At 33.7% G+C, this 27,955-nt stretch overlaps 3 protein-coding genes across 10 annotated transcripts; 1 reads left to right on the plus strand and 2 right to left on the minus strand.

The window, feature by feature from the left end:
- Window positions 1-507: 507 nt before the first annotated feature.
- LOC128159399 (nuclear protein MDM1-like) lies at window positions 508-15,427 on the minus strand. 8 transcript variants are annotated; one of them, XM_052822476.1, is made up of 20 exons: window positions 15,282-15,427; window positions 13,796-13,904; window positions 11,572-11,789; window positions 10,955-11,356; window positions 10,405-10,536; window positions 10,190-10,219; window positions 7,702-7,854; window positions 7,503-7,527; window positions 7,167-7,308; window positions 6,970-7,072; window positions 6,410-6,439; window positions 5,627-5,871; window positions 4,814-5,296; window positions 3,848-4,021; window positions 3,452-3,574; window positions 2,926-3,116; window positions 2,480-2,556; window positions 2,116-2,272; window positions 1,764-1,889; window positions 508-1,497 (listed from the first exon to the last, which is right to left on the minus strand). In XM_052822476.1, exons 1-20 carry the CDS (start codon window positions 15,297-15,299, stop codon window positions 1,343-1,345), a joined length of 3,093 nt encoding a protein of 1,030 aa, XP_052678436.1. In that variant the 5' UTR covers window positions 15,300-15,427; the 3' UTR covers window positions 508-1,342. The 8 variants fall into 8 exon arrangements, with proteins under 8 accessions (XP_052678436.1, XP_052678435.1, XP_052678433.1 ...); XM_052822475.1 differs by lacking the exon at window positions 13,796-13,904 and adding an exon at window positions 14,398-14,512 and having other exon boundaries at window positions 15,282-15,409; XM_052822473.1 differs by lacking the exons at window positions 13,796-13,904; window positions 15,282-15,427 and adding exons at window positions 14,398-14,512; window positions 14,883-15,154.
- A 375-nt stretch (window positions 15,428-15,802) lies between these two features.
- On the minus strand, window positions 15,803-20,425 carry LOC128159401 (phosducin-like protein). Its single transcript, XM_052822481.1, has 8 exons — window positions 20,287-20,425; window positions 19,733-19,913; window positions 18,812-18,937; window positions 18,319-18,446; window positions 17,704-17,806; window positions 17,487-17,600; window positions 16,857-16,981; window positions 15,803-16,568 (listed from the first exon to the last, which is right to left on the minus strand). Exons 2-8 carry the CDS (start codon window positions 19,898-19,900, stop codon window positions 16,448-16,450), a joined length of 885 nt encoding a protein of 294 aa, XP_052678441.1. The 5' UTR covers window positions 19,901-19,913; window positions 20,287-20,425; the 3' UTR covers window positions 15,803-16,447.
- A 2,633-nt stretch (window positions 20,426-23,058) lies between these two features.
- On the plus strand, window positions 23,059-24,760 carry LOC128160449 (uncharacterized). The gene is made up of 2 exons (XM_052823764.1): window positions 23,059-23,482; window positions 23,773-24,760. The coding sequence occupies exons 1-2, from the start codon at window positions 23,122-23,124 to the stop codon at window positions 24,381-24,383; spliced, it is 972 nt and encodes a 323-aa protein (XP_052679724.1). The 5' UTR covers window positions 23,059-23,121; the 3' UTR covers window positions 24,384-24,760.
- The last annotated feature ends 3,195 nt before the right edge of the window (window positions 24,761-27,955 follow it).

The raw sequence follows: 27,955 nt of genomic DNA on the forward strand, positions 1-27,955 counted from the left end.
GAAATGTGTATGTGTGAATCTACTTTTGACTGAGATTAACAGCTTCTTTTTAGACACAAAAATTTTAATGCAAGATAATGGTTCAATCATCAAGATGATGGCATTTATCAAATAATATATTAACGAGGTTTTCCAAGAGCCTTTTGCTAAAAATAAGAGCCCCTCTTTTTCTCTGTGCTTTCTATGTGCCACAGGCAAACTGACCAAGCCTCATAAAGATTTACCAGTTTTCTATATAGGTCTACTTGGAATTATAATTGTTGATTAAAAAATAATATATCGGAAGTGATATGATTTTAAAATTTAAAAGTTTGTATATGTTCACTCCATCTCTATCGTTTATGTTATTTCAACAAAAAATCATCTCCATAAAAAAAGCTATTCACATGCTTTGAGCCACAGTGTGATTTTCATTGAATGGGAATTTAATTCTTCCTTAACAGTTGAAGTTTTCCTTTACAAGGAAGAAAATTTTTCTGGGTGTTTTGGAATTAGTATAAGTAAAAGTGATTTTGTTATGAATTTTTATTTGTATATCATCAAATATTCTAACTAACTACAGACTTCAAATGTTCTCTAAGTCTTAACTTGGTTAATGAGTACACATAAGTTACTATCCATGAAATCCAAGCCAAATCTACTGATCAACAAACAAACAATCGTACAACATGCAAAACTATGATGGTTTAAACAATAACCTTAGGTAATAATTATCTAAGATGAGATTCAATAATATTTAATGTATTAAGTTGAAACTCTATAACAATAAACTATTAATAGAAAAGTTTGCTAAAATCCTGAGCATATGATGCATAACAATTTTTTGCTGAAACTCTAGGGTGCATAAAAGTAAATCATGTTAAGAACTTTTAAAATACATGTACATTTTGCATATAAATGCATTTCTATCAAGTTCTAGACACCTGTGCTCAAACCTAAATTTAAAAATAACTAACAACGATAAAATAAACAAAATACATTCATAAAATACAAAAATAAAAAACTCACATTTTAAAACAAACTATTAATAAATTGTCTGCTAATATAAAACCAGAATAATTTTAAATTCACATTCATTTGGTTCTTCTAATCATTCCATTATTGTAAAAATTCAGTAACATATTCTCTCACTTCACTCTAGCCATCATTTGTCAAGTATCATTTGTCTAGTACATGTATCATTTGTCTATCATTCATTAAGTGTCGGACCATAATCGTGAGGATTGTGACAATACTGGACGGATACCAAAAGATTAATAAACTCTAGCTGCTGATGAATAAAGATCTCTACAAGGTATTCAGATATCACAGTTCTGCTTGTATAGCACACTGGTTTATGGTTTTATCGTGATGCAATCCCATCTTTCCCCCAGAATTCCTGAGTCCGTTTTTGGGCCCTTTCGTAAACTTCAGAGGCCAGTGAACAGCTAGAGGCGATGGATCTCACGGATAATGACAGCGCATCGTCATCTGGCTCAATCCGCGGAATGGTCATTCCTGAAATTAAACAAATCAGATTTAACTTGTGGCCTTCTATCCCTTTGTACACTCATGCAAATTTTGCTATAGTGATGATTTTCTGAAAGAAATCTTCATCATTTCATGTCTAAAATTCAAATCCACATGATTTCAATATATCCTATGGTACAAAATTACAGAGAAACTGCCATTTTACATTTGTCTTCAGTACCTCTATGATAATATTTCCCAATGTATTTAGTAAGCATTTTTACAGACCAATTTATCATGTATAAACTACTTACCCCCGTCAATGCCCCACACCATGGGTTTATTGTAGGTTTGTCCATATCCTTCCTTGATTGTTCGCTGAGCCTCAAACTTGGTGGGTTTCTTGCTTTTTCTGGCTGGTTTTTCATCTCCACTTGAGACTATGAAATAGAACACAAAAGAACATAAATAATTAATTCTAAACATTGACGCTTATTAAATGAGCATGAACTTATTTTCAAATGTTTAGATTGATGACGTTCTACATCATAAATATCCAAATTTTTTTCACAATCCAGTTTCGAGCTTCATTATAACTTTATCAAAATTATCATCAATTTCATCGTCATTAAATGACACTAGTGGAGATCAGTAATCACTACCCACCATTGCCGGTCATGCGGACTTTGGCCGGACTGTCCACAAACACGGTCTCCAGCGGCTTGTCCACACTGACCTCATCGTCTCGCAAGAAGTGGGTGTCCTTGGATGCCAGACCAAAAGTGGGCGTGGTTGCTAAAGGTCCTTTCTTTACATCGTATGTCTAATGAAAAATGTACGCATTTTTTATTAATACAGGCCATGTAATAAAGCATTGAAAGCATATTTTTTAAAAATCAAATCTCAAGCTCTACTTCTGAATGAAAACACAAAGTCAAAAAAAGGGTTTAAAAACTGTACAGAATTTCTTTACAAAATATGTGAATTAAGACAAAAATTTTTAACTACATGTACATGCATATACATTTACCTTTGCTAACTTTTGTCCAACAACTGGTTCAAATCTGTCACTGCTAAGAACTGTGCTAACTTCGTCATCATAAACATCTGAAAAATAAAGAACTCTCAATGATTTCAATTCAAAACCTAAATATATTGTTGCTAAAATAGGGTTGCAAATGTCAAAAAAATTAATTTTCTGAAGACTTCTTCTATGTTATGTTATGTTCTATGACTCTAAATAGTTACTGAATTGTTTCAGTGGACCAGAAATGAAAATTTTTAAAAAATTTACATAACAAGTAAATACACCTATTAAAGACAAGATTATCATAAAACTCTAAAATTAATTTTATTCACTTAAAAGATAATTGCTCTATAGTATCATCAGCTACCAGAAGTTACATAAATTACATTCAATCAATCTACCCCTATTAAAGAGTTACAAGTACATCAACAAGAGACCCGTCTCTGTACCTTGTGGGGTGCACCAAGACCTGCTGACTTTCACTGGAGACTTCTTCTCTGGTCTGGGGGGTGAGGACAGCATGGCCCCTCCCACAACGGGTGTGGTCCTGTCCAGGTGGTGTCTGGCACCCGCACTCTTGGATCTCATTTTGGGGGTGGGGATCCGGCCAGTGTCTGAGGGGAAATCTGGAGTAACCTCACTGTTAAATGGAATTTTTTTAAAAATTGTAAAATAAGAACCTACAAACCAGCGTACAGGTAAATAAATACACCAGTCCTACATCTAAAACATTTTTTATGTACTGATTTTTACATCAAGGACTCTTTATTCTAATGTCCTTTTGTGTACATATGTCCTTCATTTACATGAAACTTTGTACCAATATCCTAGAATAACAACACATTTTGTGTACATCTGAGCTACAATTAAAGGGCACTTTGTACCGATGCTCACATTTCAATCAAAGAACTACATGTAAATACCTTTGTCATACAGTTACAACATTCTCGTACTAACATCCTACTTTGATCCTACCTTGCCTCCTCCTGCTCCCTCCTCCTAGCCCTCCTACTCCTATGCTTCTTCCTTCCTCTTGATTTTGCTCTCCTTTCAGATCCCTCCTGAACCATCAAAGAAAGGTCATCTTGTCCATAGTCCCTGTATAAAATTTGTTATATTCTCAGACTGATATTATTCTCATTTCTCACAACACTTTCATGGCTCATCATTTTCCCCTTTTTTCCAAAAACTAGATAATATAATAAATGCATATACATGTACTGTAAATCAAATTTTCATGTACCTTTTTGATAAAAATCTGCTAAATTCTCTCTACCAAAGAAAAACTACATGTATTGCTGTTTTCTATGCACTTTTTTCTGTTTATTTGTATCAGTCATGATAACCTTTTTGTTCTACTTTTACCCCTACCTGCTCTCATCCATTTCCTGCCACGCCTTCTTCCTGGACTGGCTCTTCTTATACCTCTGTTTAGTGGTGAGGTCCATGTGTTTCTCTGGTACAAAGTCTGGTTTCCCTTGCTCTTCATCTGATCCTTCGTGGGCAATCAACGAAACATCATCCTCAATCTTATTTGCCATCTCCCTGTTCATAAAATTTTATTTACATTAATGTTAAGAATGAACTTTAAAAAAGATTTTTTTCCCAATGAGGATGACGAAATTCATTCCAAATTTAGTTGACCTGTATCAATAGGACTATTTTTCATTATTCTGAATTTTATATTTTTACTGTTAGAAACTATATGCAATTTGAAATTCAAACAGGATTTACTATCATTTAGTAAAAAAAAAAAGAAGCAGAATTGTCATGGTGTTTCAACATGCTATTATTGAATATAATCTTGTGAAAAAAAATTGAAAAACATGATTAAAAGTATTTGGAAACTGACAACATTCATGAATGCACATTGAAATATGAAAATCATGCCATGCCTTTTGATAAAAATCATGACAAGAAATCTCTGCAAGGAAAGACTAGTCTAGCAGATAAACATCAACAAAAGCTAACCTTTGCCAAGGTACCTTTGGTTAATAAGAAGTCTTTGTGTTTACGTAATGAGTTTGACTTTAATATCCTTGGCAAAAGTTGCATCACATGCAAAATTATTGAAAAAAAAAATAATTTATAACATTCTGGTTATACGTGTAGTAACAAACAGCACTGCTAGGACTCCTTCTAAACGCCTAATACTGGTAATTCAAAACTAATTATAAGGAATACACGTAACATGGCTTTGGTGTAATTCTACAGGTTTCTGCATGCTATATACAGTTACAAGTATCAGTATATCTGAATTATATTGTATGGCATTCTAAGAAAATTGGATATGCTATCAGAAGATATGCTATAAGCTACAGGTGATTAACAACATACACTTTCTTAGATTTGGTTTTCACATTGCGATGGTTGGTGCTTTCTTTCTTGGTCTCCAGTCTCAGTTTGTTGTTGAATTTTGTCTCCATAACAACGGGGTCAGCTTTTAACTGCTGCATTTTGTCATTAGATTTTCTGACCCCCTTACATAATTCGTTGTCTAAGGTCTCATTATCTGTATCGATGTTTTCAATCTTTACCAGTGGTTTTTCTGATAATTCTATTTTCCTGCTTTGCTTTTCAAATAATTTATTTTCCATTTTATCAGGATATAAGTTTTTGGTCTGAAGCCTATATTCGTTAACTTCCAGTTTTTGAGGAAGCTGGATTAAGCAACCATCCTTTCCCTCCGACATTGTTTTGATCTTATTATAATCATAAGATACATCTTTGATAGGACACTCAGTTTCAATTTGTTTTATATTTGTAAGAACTGGTTTATCCAAATCAAGGTTTGTCTCCTTTTGCTTTTCTACACTCTCCCTGAAAAGTTGTGCATGAATGTACAAAATTATTTTAAATGTTTGAAATTTTACAAAACTATTTTTTTACAGACATCAAAATCTTTTTATAACAATTCAAACTCAACGACACCTTAAAAAATATATGAACAGTAAACATCACAACAAACCCTAGCATAAATCATCACCCAAAAGCAAATGAAAACTCAACACATTGCAAAACAACAGAAAAAAAAATCACATTCCATGGTAAAAAAAAAATCACATTACATGAGAATACCTGTACTCATTACTGCTCATAATGCGACAAAACAGCATGGTGTAAGACAAGAATAAATGCAGTACAACTTACTGAGCTCTTAGCTTGGCACTGGCTCCAGACTCGAGGGAGAGGGCTGACAGCGTGCTAGACCCACTGCGAGCGGTACTCAAGTTGTCCCAAGCTTGATTCTGTTGAGCTATGAGCTGGACGAGGTGTTCACGAGAGAAGTGAGTTCCTTGGGCTCGTTTTTTATACTCTGCAGCTTTACGACGCAGTTCAATGACTTCCGCAAACCAGTTTGACAAGGCGGGAGCCGAATCTTCTACAGGACCACTCTGTGCAACAAAGGAAAATGGTGTATATTAAATTATGTGCATGAATTTTATATTTTAAAAAAGCCCTTCATGGGTAAATGCTCAAAAAAAAAAATTCATTTAAATTCATATAAGCTTTACAAGAGTGATATCCAGATTTATATTAAACATACATGTAGTTGATATTTTATTCAAATTGAGGAGAAAATCCTAGTAAGATATCATTACATGTACATGTAAATTTGAATTTATAACACAAAGAAAATAAGTGTGTCCATGCATATCATAAAAGTAGTAGATATTTGTATTAAAATACGCTTGAGCTCATTTTTTAGAAAGTTTAAGTAGAAGACAAAATGAAATGAACTTACATTGATACAAGTATTTAAGATATTGGTATTACAATATATTCATGTTCATATCAGTGAATATATTAATTTAAGGCTTCATTAATTATAAAGACTATACTCTATAGAGGTCTTCTACTTCAATAAACTATTTTACATGTACACTGTAGTATTGTTCTATGTGTACTCTGTGACATTTTTGAACATCCTACCTTCTTCACAGGCTTCTCTTTTTCTGGCTCCTAACAAAACAAGTGTGGACATCAAACATCACATGCATTTACAAATAGCCAATCATCAAACAGCATAGTTCAGGTAATATTAGCAGTGCTATTTCCTAGAAAATACCGGTACACACCAGTTTCACACAGCTGGTAATTGTACTGTAAATCATTTTCATATGCAGAACTATATTTACAGGTACATTCAATTTTCAGAGATCCATGACTTGCTTTTAAACCGTTTTACTAAGGCATATTACAGTTAAATCTCCTAATCATTAAATTGCCAGGAATAAAATGTCCTGTGAATAAATTCATGAAATTTGGTATCCTAGCTTGCAAATTAAATCTCATGAAATAAAAGTGATTTAAAGTACCATGCAAGGTGCCTGGGAGACAATGCAAAATTTTAAACCTGGGACTGTGCGAAGATTGATATGAAAAGTGCATGAACAATATTTACGAAAATGTGATCTTCAGTTTTCACACATGTTCACACATACTCAGTGCCCAGCACAGTTAGCCTACAGGGTAATGAAGCAGACACTTACCCTAGTGGGCTGTAAGTGAGGGGGATCAGCACCATGCCAAGCCCCATCATACTGGAACTTGGTGGGAGATCGAAAGTTTGAAGCATATTCACTTCTAGGTCGCCTATATAACAAAAAAGAAAAAACAGTGTTTAAAAAAGAGTCTTAAGTTTAATGGTCAAGATTTTGTGTTGAGTGAAGTAGAACTGGGACCTTACTTGAGCTTTCCCTGGTGTATAGGGGGCGAGCTGGGGGCCTCCTGGGGCTCCCCCTGGAGCTCAGACTCAATGGTCTGTCGCTTGTTGTCGGGGGTGATCAGGGGACCACTTCCTGCTGCTGGTCTCTTGTCCACTCGCAGAGCTGAAATATCACAGGTAGACTGGTCAAAGGTGTGAAATTTAAAACAAATTTGAAATAACAAATATTAATACAAAGATTTGAACCACTGTAGTTAATAACAATCAGAATTTAATGTACTTATGATTTAATACTGTTATTTCTCTCAACAAGAAAATAGGTAGATGAAATTAACTGCACAAGTTCTTCTTTTTTACCTCCAGTACTCTTGCTCCTTTTGACCTAAAAAAGAGTTAAAACCATTAATTATAACATACTACTGGTAACAATTCTCAGATAGTTATTTTTCATTGAGAGATGAAAATCAAATCGTCAATCTTAACAGAGACAATATATTCACTTCAATCTAAATATCTGAACTTGAGGTGAAAGTTCATTGGTTTGTTGAAACCTCACCTTTGACCTTGGTTTCTCTGCCCTTGGAATGGCCTTGAGGTCATCACTGCTGACAGGCATGGCATTGTACTGCTTAAACTGAGCCGCATATTCACTGTCCTTGACAAAAGATTTCTGGGGAGGGACCAAGGCGGGGTTACTGTTGTACACAACCTGTAACATAATGGAAACAAATCTATATTAGACCATTGCATGAAGAAGTCAAGAAAAAGGCCAAGAAAAATCAGGTGTAACATTAATCTGTCTTCTTGAGGAAAGCACCAAAGAGCATACATTAAAAGCATTTTATATTCAAGCAGGGAATATTTAAGGTATACAGTTTATATAAATGCCATGCAAAATATCATAATTGATACAATTTCATAACATGTGTATATACATGTACAAGCTTTTACCTTACCTTTTTTATTTTTATCACAGTACATGTATTTGTTGTTTTTTTTAAATAATTCAAAAGGAGAAAAATTAATGTAGAACATAACTATGGTACAGTAAAGAACGCTATCTATTTTAAATGTTGGGTTAGTCCAAATATAGCTAGAAAAATCAACAATAGAATGATAAACACATATTTAAATAAACAGATTCTGTGAAACATCTGTTGACTATATAGGGTGATTTAACCATGCATCGGACACATACCTTGGATCGGACAACTTTGTTTATAAATATACAAATAAATGTGCATGCGTTCATGTGTTGTTTCGTATATTCCTGAATTAGAACAAATGAACTTTATCATTATTAAGAATTTGACAGTCACATTGTCAAAGAAATAGCAATATAGACATCGTAAAATGACATCAAATACGCCATTATTGAAAATTTAGTTACGAAGATATTACACTAAAGCATGATTTGAATGTTGTGCGTTTGATTGTAAATTAGTGAAAATGCACTCTCTGCGTAAAATAATTAGAAAGAAGTAAGTTTTGAAACAAAATTTGATTAAAATAAGTCCAAGAAATTCGAACAATTAATGTCAAGGTCATTATTGCACCATATGTTCATTTCACCATGGATCGGACACAAATTAACCATGCATCGGACAGTTTTCACTGCATGATTTCTTCTAATAATATGGAGATTATGTGCCCATTCCTTGTGATATACTTTAAATGTGAAGTAAAATAAAAATTTAAAAAATAATTGATACAAACATTTTCCTCAAACCACTTAAAAATTGAGTTTTACGGACACACCATTTTTAGTCCAATTAAGTTCCTGTAGGAGCTGGCACGATAAAGAACCCCTTATGTTAAATATTCCTTTAAACAGAAGCACTAGTCTTAATTCCTATATGTATATTTGAGGATTTACATTAAAAGAAATATGAATAGCAATTGAATAAATAAATATTTCCGAACCTTTGTATTTTTGCATTAAAACCAGAAAATGTTGTTATTTTTAATCTCTACTGCACTGCTATAGCTGTCCGATGCTTGGTAAATATTGTCCGATCCATGGTGAAATAGTTCAACACTTCATTAATTTGCTTTATTTTCTACATTTTTAACAATTTCACAATTTTTTCTCCAATAATTAAGCAAGGGGAAAACCTGTACCTTTTAAAACAAGTTTTATTTATATTTGGACGATATTTAATGCGTGAACAAAGGGAAAAATCCAAAGGTGTCCGATGCATGGTGAAATCACCCTAATAGATGAGCTTTTTCTCTCTATAAATGGAACGAAACTTAAGATAAATAACAGAAAAGATCTCTTGTATAAACACAGCAAAACTTGTTCACATAGACATATCATTATTCTGTACAACTTGTCTCCAGATCTTAAACAAGTAAGAACAGTAACTAAACTTTTACAACTACTGTTACCATGGTTACTGCTGTTAACATAAAAAGGTATAAAAAATACTTAGTAGAAAGCCAAAATATTCATTTGGGGTTAAATATTTTTTATTTGATTCATAAAACATGTGTATTTTTCAGCCAATTTTTAATTCCTAGCAAAAAAATTCATTTGTTTGCTTTTTTTCATTATTTAGAATATAAAATTTAATCCCATTAAAAATATTTCAAGAGAGCTTGAAGGTCATGGCCATGTTTAGGCTGTATAAACCTCCTTTAGATGAAGAACTGTGTATAAAGATACAGGAAAATGTTCAAATTTTAAAGCTAAAATATTTGGACTTTTTTCTTTTCCTAAATATTAGTTTATGGCAAAAAATAGTATAACTAAAAGTTAAAGATGGATCTGATGGTTAACGTTGACCACCCAGCCTCCTTAAAACACAGAGAAATTTTTCTTTCAAAGAAAATTTCTGCTTCTATGGAAGAACAGATGACAAGTCTCCGAATGTACCATCCAATGTAAACATTGTCAAGTTTTACTGTGTATACAAGTACAGCTATATATGACCAAAATCAAGAGTTCTGTAACACAAAGACATGCAGGGTACCCCAGGTCATGCTGTTAGTGAATATATATAGTAATGGATCAAGTATCTAACTAGGTACTAATACACCACCTTGTTTTTACTCTCGGATGCAATGACTGCCTAAAGTAAGCAAAACACATCACAGCTGAATTATTAAAACATTACATTCTTGCAGCATAATCAAAATTAAACTAAACCAAATTTATGTGGATTAAAGTCGAACAAAATTTTCTTTAAAAGAAATCACTAGTTGCAGATTAGAACACATGGCCCCACCAAGCAAAATTGTGGGAATTCTGGGATACCTGTTCTGCTGCTAACACAGGCGAGGCTTTGGCTCCGTCTTTCCAGCTAAACGACTTCTGATATTCAGAGAACTTGTGTCTGCGAGGTCGTGGGACTGATACCCCGGTTTTGTATCTCAGAGCATAGTCAGCCTGCAACCACGGTGAAGAAAAAATATAGCATGATAATTGCTGATGCAACTGGAGCTTTCAGTTCAAAGGAAACAAGTTTCTATTGATAGAATAATTCAATTTCTTCATATACGATAACAGACTACTGGATTGGTCAAGTAAGTTGTTATATACATGTACTTAAATAAATAAGCATTGAAAATTTGTGCAATCTTTTCCCATTTAGGAACATAGTTTGTCTTAATTCTTGTTGTATTTAATGAAAGAAAAATTGAATTGTGACAAAAATTTTGATTGCAACCAAATCTAAACATAGATTTATAAAAACTGGGATGGAACTTTTTAATAAATGCCTTTGTCAGTAGATAAGACTTTAAGAAAAAGTGATGCTACTTTACATAAATAACTATGTTGTGTAAAATAGATAAAGACCACATACAGGAGCTTCAGGTGCAGAATCTGCTATGCCTTTATCCAAGTTGGTCTGGGCAAACTCATTCATGCTGCCGACGTTTTTGTCCTTGACCCAGGATTTGACGGCCGACTCCATGCGATTGTCATCGATGGTCTTACTGTACTGCTCCTTGCTCTGTCTGAGCGCGCTCGGTGCCGTCTTCCTCCCGCCCTCTCTGTCCAGCTTACTGAACTTCTGTCTGAGGGCCGCCTCCTTCTCTCTCAGTGCGACCTCCTTGTACAGGCTGGAGCTCTCGTTCTTCTCCTTGCGGGGGGTCAGGGGGGTGCTGGGCTGTTGCTCCTCAGACTTGGATTGCTGCCGGAACTTGGATGTATCCACAAATGGGGCAGGTGTTGGTTTAGGGGCCTTCCTTCTGTTTTCTTTTTCCTGGTAAAATTGAACAGTAAAAGTAGAATGGAGGGGTAAGTGTTACTTAAGCAGCAAGTGGCAGAAAGAAGACTTCTGTAAAACATTTATAAAATTATCTTTTAACTTTTTAACTTATCAATTAACCACTGAAAATAACTTTATACCACGTACGTTAACAAGAGATACACAGAATTTCCTCACAGTTTGTACAAGTATAATTAACCCACACTGACCTGCAGCCTCTGCTGTTTGGGGGGAGATGCCTCCCGGGCTGGTGCTGTGTGGTGGCTCTTAGCTTTGTACCTCACATTCTCCATGAACTTGTCATTCCGTCCTAGTAGTGCAAAGTCATCGGACGCGGTGTCTGGAAACTGGTTAAAATCGGTGCTTAGTGTGGTAGGGGGACCAGTACAGCGCTTCTTCCTCTGTAGTGGGGGCTCCATCACTGTTCCTGTTTTGGATTGATTAATTACAGTAAGTCAACATTTAAAATCTCAAAAAGATGTTTTTGTAGACTATGTCATGGTACTCATTTTGACTAGGCATGAAATGTAAAAATACCTTAATTAATGTAAACTTAAAATTCTGTACATTTGAAATAGTATTCACGATATTCATTCTTTGTATTCACATTAAAGATATATATCATGCGTTATACATGCATATTGGTACTTTACTGGACATCACATGCACTAATGAACATTTTTTAAAGGCAAATGTAAACCATATGAAGTTACTGTATAATATTAACAATATACGGTAGTCTCTATACATGCTGTATAAATGGTTTTACCAATGCACTGGTACAATGTATGAAGCTCCAATATGAAAACAAAGCTATGAAACTAAATACTGGTACCATCTGATGATTTTATTGGCTACTGTTGAATCAACATCATTGCAAATTCTAGCAGATTATATGTCCAAATAAAAACTAAATTGATCATATATAATTCATGGATAGATAATTTTAGAAAAAAATCAATAACTATACAGACAATAGTACATTTGTATATCAATAATCACAAGGACATCAATTCATGAGTAAGGGGTACCCTTAAAGTTCAAAACTGTATACCCCATCCACTTCCTGAAAAAAATCATCTGTTGATTCCAGAATATCCAATGACACCTGCAGTTACCCTTCACAGTGAGCCAGTGGATGCTGTACCTGTCTTAGTGGATATTTTACCTGTCGTGGTGGATGCTGTACCTATTTTCATGATTTTGGTGAACACTATATCTGTTTTGCTGGATGTTATACCTGTCTTAATGGATGATATACTGTATACAGGGAAATATTCTCCCATTTTATTTTTGCCCCTTTTGTCTTTGCTGTCAGTGGGCAAGCTTTAGACTGAGTGAATTCAATTGTCTCAAATTATCTCTCTTTTAACACAGGAGAATTCAAGATGGGGCAAAACTGTTTGCAATTGCAGAAAAACTTTTTAAAAAATCACATGGAGTGAAAACAACCCTGTATATAGTACACCTGTCTTGGTGGGTGCTATACCTGTTTTAGTAGATGCTTTACCTTTCTTGATGGATGTTATATATGTTTTGGTATATGTTACACCTGCCTTAGTGGATGCTTCACCTGTCTTGAGGATGCATTACCTGTCTTGGTAGATGCTATACCAGTGTTAGTGGATGTTTTACCTGTTTTGGTGGATGTTTTACCTGTGTTAGTGGATGTTTTACCTGTCTTGGTAGATGCTATACCTGTGTTAGTGGATGTTTTACCTGTCTTGGTAGATGCTATACCTGTGTTAGTGGATGTTTTACCTGTCTTGGTAGATGCTATACCTGTGTTAGTGGATGTTTTACCTGTCCTGGTAGATGGTATACCTGTATTAGTGGATGTATTACCTGTCTTGGTGGATGGTATACCTGTGTTAGTGGATGTTTTACCTGTCTTGGTGGATGGTATACCTGTGTTAGTGGATGTATTACCTGTCTTGGTGGATGGTATACCTGTGTTAGTGGATGTTTTACCTGTCTTGGTGGATGGTATACCTGTGTTAGTGGATGTTTTACCTGTCTTGGTAGATGGTATACCTGTGTTAGTGGATGTTTTACCTGTCTTGGTAGATGGTATACCTGTGTTAGTGGATGTTTTACCTGTCTTGGTGGATGTTATACCTGAGTTAGTGGATGTTTTACCTGTCTTGGTAGATGCTATACCTGTGTTAGTGGATGTTTTACCTGTCTTGGTAGATGGTATACCTGTATTAGTGGATATTTTACCTGTCTTGGTAGATGCTATACCTGTGTTAGTGGATGTTTTACCTGTCTTGGTAGATGCTATACCTGTGTTAGTGGATGTTTTACCTGTCTTGGTAGATGGTATACCTGTGTTAGTGGATGTATTACCTGTCTTGGTGGATGCTATACCTGTATTAGTGGATGTTTTACCTGTCTTGGTGGATAGTATACCTGTCTTAGAGGATGTTTTACCTGTCTTGGTGGACTCTCTCCCAGCAGGGTCTGCCGCTTGCTCGGGCAGGGGGTGGAAACTAGCACTCTTCCTGGATTGTACAGGCAGATAATTCTGCTTATACTCTGTCTACAATGCACAAGTAACATTCCTCTACTAGCATGCAAAATGAATAAAATGACAGATTTCCCTAAACAGTGATACCCTGACACAACACAATCTCTAAGAACCAATAAATGTGATGTTATATACAAGCTTCTGTAATTGAGTCTTGTGTTAAATCATTATGATATTTATACAAAAGCAGGCTAGTTCTTTTTCTTAAATTCTAACTGGTACTGTTAAAAATCTTAATTTCAGAACACAGATATTTTGCAGCTCTAATGTTTACTTTATCAAATAATTCCATCACATCACATGCTTGTTTTTTGTGGCTAAAAATGCAGCATGATTTTGTATCAATTCATAATTTGCTAAATTGATATGAGTCATGAAATGAAAACAATATAATGTGAGAAAAAGTAAAGTATCAGCAAGCATGGATAAATATACATGTAAATACAGCAAGCATACATTCAGCATCAAGCGTCTCCTACTACAGACATAGACCACTGATATGTACCCAGTTCTATTGATTCACAGCCTGCTGGGGGAGCTATCTGCTCGATTGTGGGATTGAAGCTTTTACTCTTGAACGAGTCCAGCCATTTATAATTCCTGTCGTACTCAGATTTACCCTGGTGCAAAAAGTATATGATACTTTACTTCATTGCAAATTTTTGAACTGTTGTTATCTTTTGCTTGCTTTTAATTTTTTCTTACATGAATTTTTTTTATTGATAGTGATAGGTATCACATAAATTGCATTTTTAGTTATGATCAAGTGATCATTCATAAATGCTTACACAAATACTCTGATATAGCGTTTTAAAAATAAACAACTTTCCTATAACAAAAGAACAATATGCAGTTACTAATCTGAGATTAGAACAATGGATTAAATCCCAGGTCTCTATTCATAATGTGTAGTCTAAGCATGTTCGAGAGACCGCAAGACATATTTACCAAGAAATTATTGCTCAATCTAACAAAAATAACAAAACTTACAGAAATATTCAATTTCTTAATCTGCATCTTGCGAAAATTTCTTTATATCCAGCACAGTTTAATTATCTGAAGTTTGCATTAAAATAATTTTGATTGCCGCCTATCATGAATGTGTCTGAACTTGTTGTATGCCTGTCGAGTCCGATGAAGTAGAGAAAAAGATAACACTTTTAAAGGCCCACGATAACATCATTAATAGGGCGCCCTCCATTTAATTAATTTCCTACTTATCTTTTCAGATATTTATTCAAACAAAACAATTCAAGGTGTAAATAACTGGCTCAACAAAACGCTGACTTTGATATTGATTGCAAGATTTGCAGAAGTGCATGGACCGTGCACAATAAGTCATTTAATCGGAAATGATAAGCTGTATAAAATTTAACTTGGGAGTCCTACCTTAAAATGCACAGGCATTTCAATATATTCACAGGCTTGGTTTAAAAGTGTGCAGATATCAATAAATTTCAAATGTTACTGTTGTTTACGTTTCGATACAATCCATTTCCGGTGCAACCAAAAAACGCATGCGCGTAATAGAAACGAAAGTAGAAATAATTTAAAAACTTTCAGGGTAATTTTACGATTCCCGGTACTACCTAAAAAAATTCCAATGAATTAAAAAACAAAATTAACTTCATGCATGAAAAGGAAAATAAAGAAAACAAAAGGGTAGTTAATTAAGAGCAAGCATGTGAACAGATTTAAATAATTTTTTTTACCCATATGAACCTGCAATATTGATTTTTAATTAACCCCTTCACGATAACTGCGATACTGCTCTTTTGCAGGGCAAAATTACAAAGTTTGGTGAAATATGACCTAACGTCAATTGTTTCAATTATGTCATTTAATTATCTACCTACTGAAATTTCAGCAAAGTATATCAATTTGCCCTGCAAGAGAGCAGTACCAAAAACACATTAAGACTTCGAGGAAAAAATTTATTAGAAAATATTGCACATATGTGTACAGTTACATATATATCCCTAATAATCCTATAAAATAGACACGACAAAAATAGGTTATCAAAAGAGAGTTGCATGAATCGTAAGAAAATAAATGCAAATGTAATGTTATTCTAAATATGTTGACAAAAAATAAAACTCAAATCAATTTAATAGTTCGTTTGAAAATCAATTTCATTTTGTGTTTAAACATATAACAATCACATTTTAATTTAATATTTTCCAACATCTTGCAATCTATGTGTATTAGTTATCACTGCTGAAAAAAAAATGAAATAAATGATATATTTTTATTCACTGCTGTCAATTCATTGAAATCAAAGCATTTGCAAAACAAGTACGGCATATAAAATTTTAACGAAAATCAAAATATTTGAAAACCACTCAAAAGTGTAAATGCCATATGTCCTATACACATGTAAATATACCTGTACTTGGATAAACATATTATTAGAAAAATTAAACTATTTTTTTTTAATGAACTACAAATAACTTACAATGAAAATAATTCTTGTAGAAAAATCAGAAAAAGGTTTGAACACAATCCAGAGAGCAGAAATTGACATAGTGTATTTGGTCATAATATTTGAGAGCCTGTTAGTCGACATCAAAGTCGCTACCACTGTCCTCGTCCTGAGCCGTTGGAGCACGCTTTTCCCCAGTGATTCGATCGTAAATAATTTTGCTGTTTAAGTCAGGCTGAGGAAGCAAGCTGTGTCTGCAAAATAAACAAGACATTAGTAAAGAAATTGTGTTAATAATCAAGGTGAGGTGAATTTAATAATTTTTAATATGAAATAGGAAAAGTTTTAACACAAGAATGCAACATAAAAAATACTCATATATTGTAAACTTTTCATTTTTTTGACATAGATATTAGAATGATCATTAAATAAATTCTATCATTGTTAAATATAATTTAGTTTCCTTCCTCAAAATACATGAAGTACATAAGAACAATATGTACGGTAACTCAGAAAGACACAAAATGTAAGATAAGAATTACTCATGTAGGAAGCCCTCTATATCGGTGACATAAAAATCCTCCCCTAGTTCATCAGAAAGTCGGACAAAGTTTCCTATCAGTTCTCCCCCTTTGTAGATCAATAAGGCAGGTACCCCACTGGTGGACTGAAACAAAGAGTTCATGGCAATCTTATCCCAGCATGTTTATCTCAATATCTCAATATGCAGTGGACATCAGTCATCAAAGAAATTTTTGATATTACACTGTGATGATGTCACAATGAATTTATCAGCACTATCTTTTGCATTTGAAAAGCTACCAAAAGTGGTTTGTAGATAATAATAGGGTTTAAGCATGAAATGAAAATGATCTTTTGTTATTAATGATGGTACAAGCATGTGATTTTTTAAAATAAAAAACAGTGTTTTCTATCCCTTCACATAGGTTTGGGGATAAAGATCTCACAACTCAATCAACATCTGTCAAAAAAATAAAACTGAGATTTCAAAATTTGCAAGATGTGCTTCTTGCGATTTTACCTGGATAGTAATTCCTTGCATTTAATTAGGGATCTAGGGTACAGTTCATTATACACATATTTTTGAAACACTGATCATGATGTAGTAAGAAGCTACATGATACAATTTGTCGATCATGTGATATACTTACAAACTTGTGACTGAGACTAGTATCAGATGCCCTGATCTTACAGAACTTGACCGTTGGATATTCCTGGGCAAGACAGCTTAAGCAGCCATTCATGGCTTCACATGCCTCAACATTCTGTAAATTTATAATATATAAAGAAGGATTTAACCTAGCTATTAATTTCAACAGACCACGGTTGACAAAAGGTTTTTATCAACTTTTCAACTACTGCACTTACATTTTCATACAGATGGATAATAATGGTGACTTGGGGCTTCTCCTTATCAATTTCATCCACAAAATTGGCTGAGCTCAATTCAACCACTCTACCAAACTTTGGCCTGAAATAGGAAAATGCTACTTTTTTGGTTTATAATACAAAAATATTATTGTAATGCATTTGATAGCGCCAAGGGTGTATTAAGCCTTGACATTTCTTAAATCCATGTGTCCTGAATACAAGTTGCCTCCCCTAGTACCCAGTAGCACCAACCAGCTTTCCACAATGGAAATATTTGCTATGTATAATAAATTTCTACCTTTGTAGATATCCTCCCTGCTTTGTATAAGCTTGGTTTGTATTTTACTGTATCTTAGCATTGTTGTTTTAAACAATAAGAATTTTACCCAAAGATAGAGGCTTTCAATCTGCTGGGGGGTTTTTTAAAAGAAAATTCAAAGAAGTTTCAATAAAATAAATATAAAAGTTTGTGGAACCAAAAATAATCACCCAACAGTCTACACCAATGTCATATCCAACATCTAGCAATGTAATTTGTCTGATTATGAAATTTCATCAAAATGACTTCTATCAAAACCTGTTAACTTTGTAGTAGAATTAACTATTGCTTACACATTTTGTAATGCTATTCTCATTTCTTCGATCCTCTTTTGTCTGTATTCTTTTAAAAATTCATCTTCAAAACTCTCCAATTCCTGTAACAACTTGTCGTCATTTTCCTTCTCTCGTTCATCATCTAACTGAAATGGTACAAGTACGAAATACAGTATTTTTATATCTTTGTTTTAATGCTGCCCACAAGTGGATAAATTATATTACAGTAACAAATTCATTTTTGATTTCTTATTCCTTGAAAAAGCATCTCTTCACCAAGCAAGTCTTTTGAATCCATTTTCAATATTCCCTTTTGAATTATTTTTAAAATCAGTACATGTATAACTGATACATCTTCGCTAGCCAAGGGTTTACGATCCACTCTGCTCCTCTACAACAGAGGAGCAGAGTGGATCGTAAACCCTTGGCTAGCGAAGATGTAACTGATAGGGAAAAAAACTATGTAAGATGTATGTGTAAAAGTCACATGACTAAAAACAAAATGGCTTACATGAGATCGACATGTCATTGAAAGTTTTTTGGCCAGAGCTTGTTTCTCTTTCTCCTGCTCTGCTCGCCTCTCCGTTTCCAGCCTCTTGAACTCTCGCCAGTCATTGATCACACCCTTAGGTCCTGTCTATAAAGTCAGCAGATATTTTAATCAACAGTATTTTCTTTGTGAAATCTTTCATATATCAACCAGTTCATATCAGCTGAGAGAAACATGTACTGGTACATTTACAGATTAGTGTTTGTCTATAAATATGACACAGTATGTTTTCTTTATCATAGAATTATATTTTGGTCAATTGATATTTTTTAAGTATAAGTTACATTATTGATGTAGGCCTAATCAAAACTATTTTTCATATGTAAGTTTTTCCTTATGTAAGTTTAAAATAATACTATAGAATCAGTTTTAACACAATAACAATAATATAAATGGGTAGTATTTAATTTTGCATTCAACTGAATAGAGATATATCAATATCTTTAAAATATTTGCTATTTAAAGCTATTTTGTTAATGTGTATTAGGAATTTAGACACTGAAAGCAAGAGAGAAGATATGTAAACAGTATGAAGCTTCGCTGATCCTCAGCACAGAAAATAAAATTTTTAAGAAGTGTGGAATCACTTTAATACCTGAATGTTAATGTTCATGGGTCGCCAAAATTTGTCTGGTTCATTGGGACGGAATTTGGTTGTTAGCAAATTCAGGATAATTGTAATTGATACATATTTTAAAGCAAATACTTTATATACGTTCATGGGGATGTAAATTCGTGGGCAAGGGCTGCCAACCAAAGTCACAAACATTAATCCCCGACAAACAATGATGATTTCACAGGATTGGTATCATCCCAAAGATGTTATTTTTATGGGACATTGCTATGTATCAGAAACAGTTAAATCAGGAAAAATTGACTAACATTTGTAGAGAACTTGCTGTAGTCCTTCAGTTGAGGTTCTGGAATGCTTGAAGCCTTTGGTTCCATTTCTCTTTGAGGTTTGTCCTCCTCCTCTTGTTCGCCTTCATCACTGCTACAATAGTTGTCCACCTTCTCTCCAAGAATACGATCATCTAAGCTCAGCGCCATCTTCTTTGGTATGCTAAATTTAAAGATAACCAGCAGGATTACATGCATTCCTCAATTATACGGTATTTGTTTTATTTTAAACTGGGGTCTTTCTGAACCTCTACAAACATATATAGAAGAGAAAACCCCAATTTTATTGACTACACATAATAAAACACAATAAAAACCAAATAACTGTCCAAGATATTAAAGTTTTAATTAAATGCAAAATCTAATTCTTTCAAATATAAAGAAATTGCCCAGTACTTGAATATATTATTTTCTGAACGCTTCTGGGCACGGATTTAATTAAACTGATAAAGCTTCCTTGAACCTTCTTCCTATTATACAGACAAACTTACACTGAAAACACCCTGTTTCGGTAACAGGACAAAAACAATACAAACCTGTGTCAGATCAAGAACCTTTGTTTTAGTTAATTTTCAAAAAATGATTCAAAATTCACTCTAAATCTATCACCTTTGTAACAAAACATTGATAATTTATTTCAGAGTCTAACGGGAAGTAACTTATGCCCTATAAAAGATAAAACCTACTTAGAGATGAAAAATTTCCGCAAATCACACGATCACGATAAAACAACAATGTATTATATTTCCTCCTTTAACGCTATACAATGGGCTTCCTTTGTTTGCATAAATTTTATGTAAACAACTTTTATTTTTCATGTTTATCATCAATTTGAAATAGAAAAATATCCTCTTTAAAAAAAAAAAAAGAAGGAAAATCATACTTATTACTACCCTTTTCTAAGGCTTTTTATTTACCGTGCAATATGCATGTACTATTTCAAAACTAATGTAATATGCAGTTTTTGATGATACACAAGTACGGCTTATGTTGGCCAATCAAATTGGCGATGGATTTCATTATGTTTTAGAATGTAGTGCATTGTCACCTGTAAGAAAATATGTTTAGTAATTCAGTATTATCTTAAAAACCTAAACACCTTAAAATTTATAATTCTTATACGCTGTACGTGTATGTCATCTTCAAATCATGTAATTCTTATGAAAATGTGTACTTTAATTAGAGAAATATTTGATTTGGTCGGTCATCCTACATGTACATAACAACTATATAAAACATTTCATTGTTTACTTTATTCTGTATCTTTGTTGTAAATCCTGCTTTTCTTATACTTTTAAAATTGCACATATACCGGTAATTCTTCTGCACCTCATGAAACACTTATATGTTACGAGTGAAAATAAATGAAAACGTTCTATTCGCATTAAATACCATTTTAGGCCCAAGCTATTGGGCCCATTTACAAATATAAATGATTTGCTATTTTATTTTTAAAAAATCGAAATAACATTTCATATGTATTTTATGAAAATTTATCTTTTCTTTTAATAACACGCACTGCCAATATATGGTACCAAGAAAAACAACTTTTGACATTCAACCCCGGTAAGATGTTACATGTACATAGCCGCTTTGAACAAGAAAAAAAATTGTATGATCAATAATCGATCTTAAACAATACATCTTTGATACAATGAAAATGGTTAGTCAAGCCCTTTTTGCGTTATTTTCTTGGGAAAAAAATCGCTTGCAATTGTAAAAGAGGAATTTGCCAAAATGCGAAAATAGCGATGTCATACTTCTAAACACCAAGGCCAGTTAGATCAACAAATGAAAATGGCGCCAGATAATGACCTTTGATGATGAGAATGATATAAACATACAAAATAATAACAAAAAAAAATAAGCCAAAGGAAAAAGATTTTTATTCAACAACGATACCATTGTAACCCTTTATCTTACATGTATTCATGTTATCGTATTGTTTATAAGTGAACAACTCATAGACATACATGTACATGTACAAGACAATTGATATAAACATATGGATATAATAAATTGGTCAGTCGAAAAGACATCAAGATTACACATGGAGTTTTCTGATGACAAATTACAAAAAAATAATTATAGACAGAGGGTTTGATGTATAAAAATGAACTCTTTACTGAATTTTTCTCTTAAATGAAAGGGACATTTCAGAATAAAATGATATTCATCTTAAATACATAAAGAACATGAGCGTCTTTTAAACCGAACATAATTATAGTAACCAGTTTTGATGGTAAGACAATGAGGTGATAATTCAAATGTGAGTTTCTAATGCTGTAAAGGAATTCTTTTTGTCAGAAATTACTGCAAAATACAATGATCAATAAAATATTTATATGATGTACATTTAGGAGAGGCATTTATATCAGATAGTAAAGACTGTTTAGAGTTGTAAAACGCTCTTGGTAGCTGTTAAAATAACTTTTGGCTTTTCAAAAAAAAAAAAATTGATTCACCCATAAGTTCATTAATCCAAAACTTAAAATACGCAGTTTTTAAAATAATTTGAAGATGCATTCTACTTATTCACATTAAATAGCTGCGTTAGGGGGTAAATCTTTTAACAATGTTTTCACAATTTATCAAGATGGTTTTTTTCTATCTCTCTGGGACAGAGTGAAAGCCCAACACTTCACAACCGTAGTAAGAAATGTTTCCTACGTAAGTATCAAAAAGGAACAAGAGCGTATAGTAAAATTAAGACTCATATAACAACATTTATTACAAATATACTAGTAATCCATTTACATTGAAGTAAGTCTGCATGCAATATGCTACCAGTTCTAGGCGATAGGCGAGTCTGGACTCCTCCCCCCTATCATGGAATTTTCCTCTTTCCTACAGAAAAAAAACCTCCATAACTGGAGAACATAATGTGTACCCCACTCCTTCTCCAGAAACGTGGATTCGAACCCCTGATCCACGATTAGACGAAGCACAGACAAACAAATAAACCAACTTTATTCACGCATTCCCAAATACCAATTGACGCAATCCTGCAAATTTAAATCAATAGCAGTTATCAGAAGTTCTCGTTGAACAGCTATATATTTAGATTTGTTTTTGAATAATGTTAATGAAAATGTTGTGTTCGCGTTCCAGAGAATGAATTTCTTTCTTTTACGAAACGTAAAATTCCAATTGTATCAACAGAAAAAGAACTTGAGCCAAGTAATTGTACTTAGATTCCATCAGAAATGCACATACAATGTATATTCACGTTCCAGAGAGTGGATTCTTTTAAACGTTTTACAAAACGCCCTTTTTGTTATCAACTGAACTAGAACTCATGTTACAAACACATACCTATATGTCGTCAATCCTGATTTCAAATTTTATATGTGAATTTCGCTTTCATCATCATGTCTGGGACACCCTTCATACCCTTTCCACAAAATTCGTCTGCGGATCCCAAATCGTCGGCAGCGTACCACTTGCACCATCCCCATCACAGAGGACCAAAGGAGCCCACCAACCTACTATTTCTAAAAGAAGATCAGTTTACCGATACCATTTTGGTGTTGGAAGGAAAGAAGCTGTACATCAACAGGTGCATTCTGGGATACGCGTCGCCTTACTTTCAAAGACTTCTTGACAGTGCTCACAAAGCCGCCATTGCAGAAAAGAAGTCCAAGGCAGAGGTCAAAATCAGCAACAAGAGTTACACTGACTTTGTTGATCTACTGACCTATCTCCATCCAGGGACCGGTAGCGATGTCACAGGTATCTATAGTACTCCAAACAGAATAAAAGGATCATTGGGAAAATTCACCTCATTGAACAATCTCATTATTTGATACGTTGATATTGGGCATATATTTTTTTCTACTTAAAGTACCTGTTACGTTCAGTTTTGTTAAAATGAATTTAAGCTTTGCTTTAATTATTAAAGGAGAGACAACTGCACCCTTACTATAAGCTAAAGACTTGTGATGGATAAATCACAGCTAAAGCAATATTCTTAAAATTACATGTACGCTTAATTTATAAATAATGATGAACGTTGATTACAGAGAAGATGGCGCTTCGACTGCTTCCACTTGCAAACGAGTACGAAATCGCTCATCTGAAAGAAAAATGTGAAAAAGTTCTTATCGGGAGTCTACGGAAAACCCCGGCAACTCCAAACGTTTCGAAAGGCTCCCCAACCTTCAAACACCGCAAAGACAACGGTCCTGAATTGCTGCTGAAATGCATTAAATCTGCCGATGCTGGTTCTTCGAAAGCACTTTTGGAAGAGTGTGTTCGAATCTTCTCTTACCAGGACATTCCTCTGAAAGATTTAAAGGCTAGCACGGAAATTTCCGATCAAGTTAAAGCACGCATCTACGAGAACAGAATGGAAAACACTTCAAGTAAAATGTCCAAGTTAGCCAGTGAGTTGGAGAAAGAACGGAGTGAAAAAGAAAAGCTGCGGTCCCAGTTGACTGACCGACACGTCACGGCGACTAAAAGTCGAATGAGTCGGATCACAAGATTTGGTTCGGATCCTTCAGTCGAAGACCCTAGCGACCAGATCATGGCGCAAGTTCCGCCGGCTCGTCACCATAACTACCATTCGCATCGCCTTAGCAATGCAAAAGGTCAAGGTCAAATTCGTGATACTAAACCAAGGTTTATATAACAAAATGATTAGAGTGTGAATATACCCTGACATTTCAAAGCAGTAATTGCCCTTTTCAGGAGATTAAAAAATCCATCATAATATTCCGTCAGAGAAACGAAAACAATTTTGCTATGTTGCCATTTATTTTCATTATTTTATCATTTGTTTGATAAAATATCCACTTATCCATTTTTGGACACACAAGTGCCTGTGAAAACACAAGTATACATGAATTTAAATAAAACTATAGTACAAGAAGAATGATTTACTCGAGAAGTAGTGTCATTTCAAGGTTGACCTCTAAGTTGAATCCAATGTCTAGATAAGGATAAAAGAGTTCCAGGTGGACGCAGGAGAAAGTGGAAAATCCTTGTGAGTGAAATAAAAGATCTTATCCACCATTTGAGTTAACTTTAATCAGGTATGATAGGAGTGACATTTCAATGGTTTTGAGTCCGTCTTTTTGCATAAGGAATGGACATAGATTTTAAGGCTTAGGTGTTAAAAATACATCATTATGTACGGTGTTGCATATATTCATTTGTTTTCCCTCAGACTGAAATGTCACACTTTCATGGGTTTAAACATGGCACGTGATTGCCTCATATATCTCTATGTAGGTTCTGTGAGGATTAATTTTAGGCAATATGGCCGTCATTGGCTGCCGCCTCGCCTACTCATCTCGACATTTCATATTATTTAACACGGAAATCGTTTTCCGTAAGTTCTTAAAATATTTAGAGTAGTTGCCTTTTGGAATTATTTTTAAATTAGAGTAGTTGCCCTTTGAATATTGACGTCACATTGTTTTGTCTGGAGCAGAACAAAATGGCAGCGTCGAAATTTGCTCAAATCTCTGCATAGGAAAGGGAGAAAATGTTTAAAATTGAATAGCAACAAAACATTATAAGTAATATGGGTGAAGCGAAGATTTATAAAGAGGATTTGAAAGGTGGTATTGATAATTTTGAAGAGTTTAAATGAATTTACTTGGACGAGATCTAAGACATTTGTACATGGGTTTGCGTAGATCATCGCTATTTGTGAATTAATATGTCGCTTGATAGTCCTCGGGAAAACAAAACACTTATTAGGTGAGTCACTACGGAAATATATTGGGTTGATCAATCTCATAGACGGCTCGGCTTCGCCTCGCCATCTATGAGATTGATCAACCCAATATATTTCCGTAGTGAGTCAGTAACTCACCTAATAGGTAATAGTATGTAATGCATGCTTATAGGTAAGCTTTCCTATTGGTAATGACTATATAGGACTAAGACCTTACGGCACCCGCCTAGTTCCCTTAGCTAATTAAAAAAATCGAGAGAAAGACAGAAAACGTGAATCCACGCAGGTCTCAACAAGTCTTAATTATCAGTCATATAACCTTTACTGAGTTACTAAGTTACCCATATGCTCACATGCAGACCAGTGATTTTGTAGTATTGTTAAACGATATATATATATATATATATATATATATATATATATATATATATATATATATATATATATATATATATATATATATATATATATATATATATATATATATATATATATATATATATATATATATATATATATATATATATATATATATATATATATATATATATACACACACACACACACACACACACACACACACACACACACACACACACACACACACACACAGATTCTTCATTCAATATACATGTATTTACCTATCTGTCTAAATACGTATTGCTTTTATTGTGTTTGTTTAGATTTTGAAATTAGTCCTCTCTTAATTAACCTCTGCAACAATTTGTATAGTAATCAAAGGTAACGATAAGTGGTTATGTGACCGTTTGCTCCATCCAACAGAATCTTCTGAATTCGTAAACGCTTCTCATATCTCTGTACCCTTATTTGCGAAGCAATAAGGGACAAGGGACATCACAATTTAGTTAGATCAGAGGTATCAATATATATGTAAGTATGTACCAGTAGATCAAATTTGTTTCATATTGCTTTTTCTTCAAACATCGTTTTTGATTTCAAAAGAATTAGTTATATGCATGAAGACCTCTGGTTTACTGGAATTTGGCAAAAAATATTCTTTAACCGAAACCAAACAACAACTGATCCAGATACTGGTATCTAAAACACTGTTGCTCCCTTGAGCAGGTTTGAGTCGAGATTCGTCACCAAAAACTGCAAACAAATTTAAATTAAAAATTTAAATAGACGTAATACTATAGCTTCTGGGAAAAAATCAATATAGATGGATGAAATTTCTACTTTGACTGTGCAATGAGGTAACTATTTAAAATCTATGGCTTGTGTTTGAGTTAGGTTTATATTCTCAGTTTATGGGCTTCATGGTCTTTGAGCGTGATCTATACATTTTTGACAATAGCATAATCTTGGGGTTTGTTTAAATTCAAGTCAATACTGTCTGAAGTTTTTTTTTGAAAATGCTTACCTCATTTCCATATTTCTTTGTGATCTTAGGCTTTGAAAGACAATAAAGATTATGTTTTTGGAAAGTTTTAATAACAACCTCACCTCAGACATGCTTTATGGGCTATTGGATTCTATTTTACACGAAATGGGAGCAAAATGTCAAATCCCAAAGACTTTGGCACAATGTCTCAAAACAAAACAAAAAGAAATACTTGCGTTTGTCTCTAGCATTGAGCAACAGAACATGCAGCCAAATCAACAAGAGATTCCTAAGGCAGGACTCTATCATAAATATTTATTTTACTTTTATGTTGTATTTTTAGATTGTAGATACACAAAATCTACGTAAACGTTAATTACACAACTCGTCTGGTTCCAACTCGATTCCCATTATGCAACTACATTTATTTGTAAATTAATGCATGTTTTTATTGAAAAATATTTTACTCATAACGCTTGCACTGTTTGTAACGCTAATGACTACCATGTGTACTTAATCAAATCGATTACATTGCATGCATATAGGGTTTCGCTAAAGTCTTTAAACTTAAAAAAAAAACTTGATTCAAAAGTTCCACAATTGCAGTGTCAATAAATTGCTGACAATGAAGAGAAGCAAATTACATTGTAAATGATGCTTTGTTAGCGTATCATAAAATAATAATTAATTCAAAGATTGTCTTAAGAAAAGTCTGTAGAACAAGAGGCCCATGGGCCACATCGCTCACCTGAGGAACAATAGGTATGATAAAATCAGCTTTATGGAGTCATAATACAAACTATCTGGACAATGTACAATAATACATGTTGATCCTGTATAAATAAAATCCATTTTTCCCATGGATATTCTTATGTTTATAATCATCTTTTCTAACAGGATGATTTTATAGTCATATCATATGTTGAGTATTGCAGTTCTCAAAAAGATCCTTAACAATTGTTTATATATGGGATATAAACGTACATAAACTCTGAACCTTCTTGTGAGGCCAAAGAATTGTCCTGGGGCCAAAGTTTTAACAATTGTAAAGAATCATCTGGCTGATTAGTTTCTGAGAAGAAGATTTTTAAAGATTTACCATATATATTCCTTTGTTAAACTTTGACCCCCCCCCCCCCCCATTGTGGCCCCACCCTACCCCAGGGATCATGAT

The sequence above is a fragment of the Crassostrea angulata genome, chromosome 8, assembly GCF_025612915.1.
Source record: "Crassostrea angulata isolate pt1a10 chromosome 8, ASM2561291v2, whole genome shotgun sequence".
Classification (NCBI taxonomy): domain Eukaryota; kingdom Metazoa; phylum Mollusca; class Bivalvia; order Ostreida; family Ostreidae; genus Magallana; species Magallana angulata.

What these genes read in the sequence shown, in the direction of transcription:
- LOC128159401 (XM_052822481.1), bottom strand. Translation starts at nt 19,900, where the DNA reads ATGGCGCTGAGCTTAGATGATCGTATTCTTGGAGAGAAGGTGGACAAC. An exon ending in CAATGACATGTCGATCTCAT is followed by an intron (nt 18,447 to 18,811) that starts GTAAGCCATTTT and finishes GTACCATTTCAG; the next exon opens with TTAGATGATGAACGAGAGAA. An exon ending in AGAATAGCATTACAAAATGT is followed by an intron (nt 17,807 to 18,318) that starts GTAAGCAATAGT and finishes TTCCTATTTCAG; the next exon opens with GCCAAAGTTTGGTAGAGTGG.
- LOC128160449 (XM_052823764.1), top strand. Translation starts at nt 23,122, where the DNA reads ATGTCTGGGACACCCTTCATACCCTTTCCACAAAATTCGTCTGCGGAT. An exon ending in GACCGGTAGCGATGTCACAG is followed by an intron (nt 23,483 to 23,772) that starts GTATCTATAGTA and finishes CGTTGATTACAG; the next exon opens with AGAAGATGGCGCTTCGACTG.
- LOC128159399 (XM_052822473.1), bottom strand. Translation starts at nt 14,909, where the DNA reads ATGCAGATTAAGAAATTGAATATTTCT. An exon ending in CTGTGTTAGCAGCAGAACAG is followed by an intron (nt 10,220 to 10,404) that starts GTATCCCAGAAT and finishes TGCTTACTTTAG; the next exon opens with GCAGTCATTGCATCCGAGAG. An exon ending in GGTGTGGGGCATTGACGGGG is followed by an intron (nt 1,498 to 1,763) that starts GTAAGTAGTTTA and finishes GTTTAATTTCAG; the next exon opens with GAATGACCATTCCGCGGATT.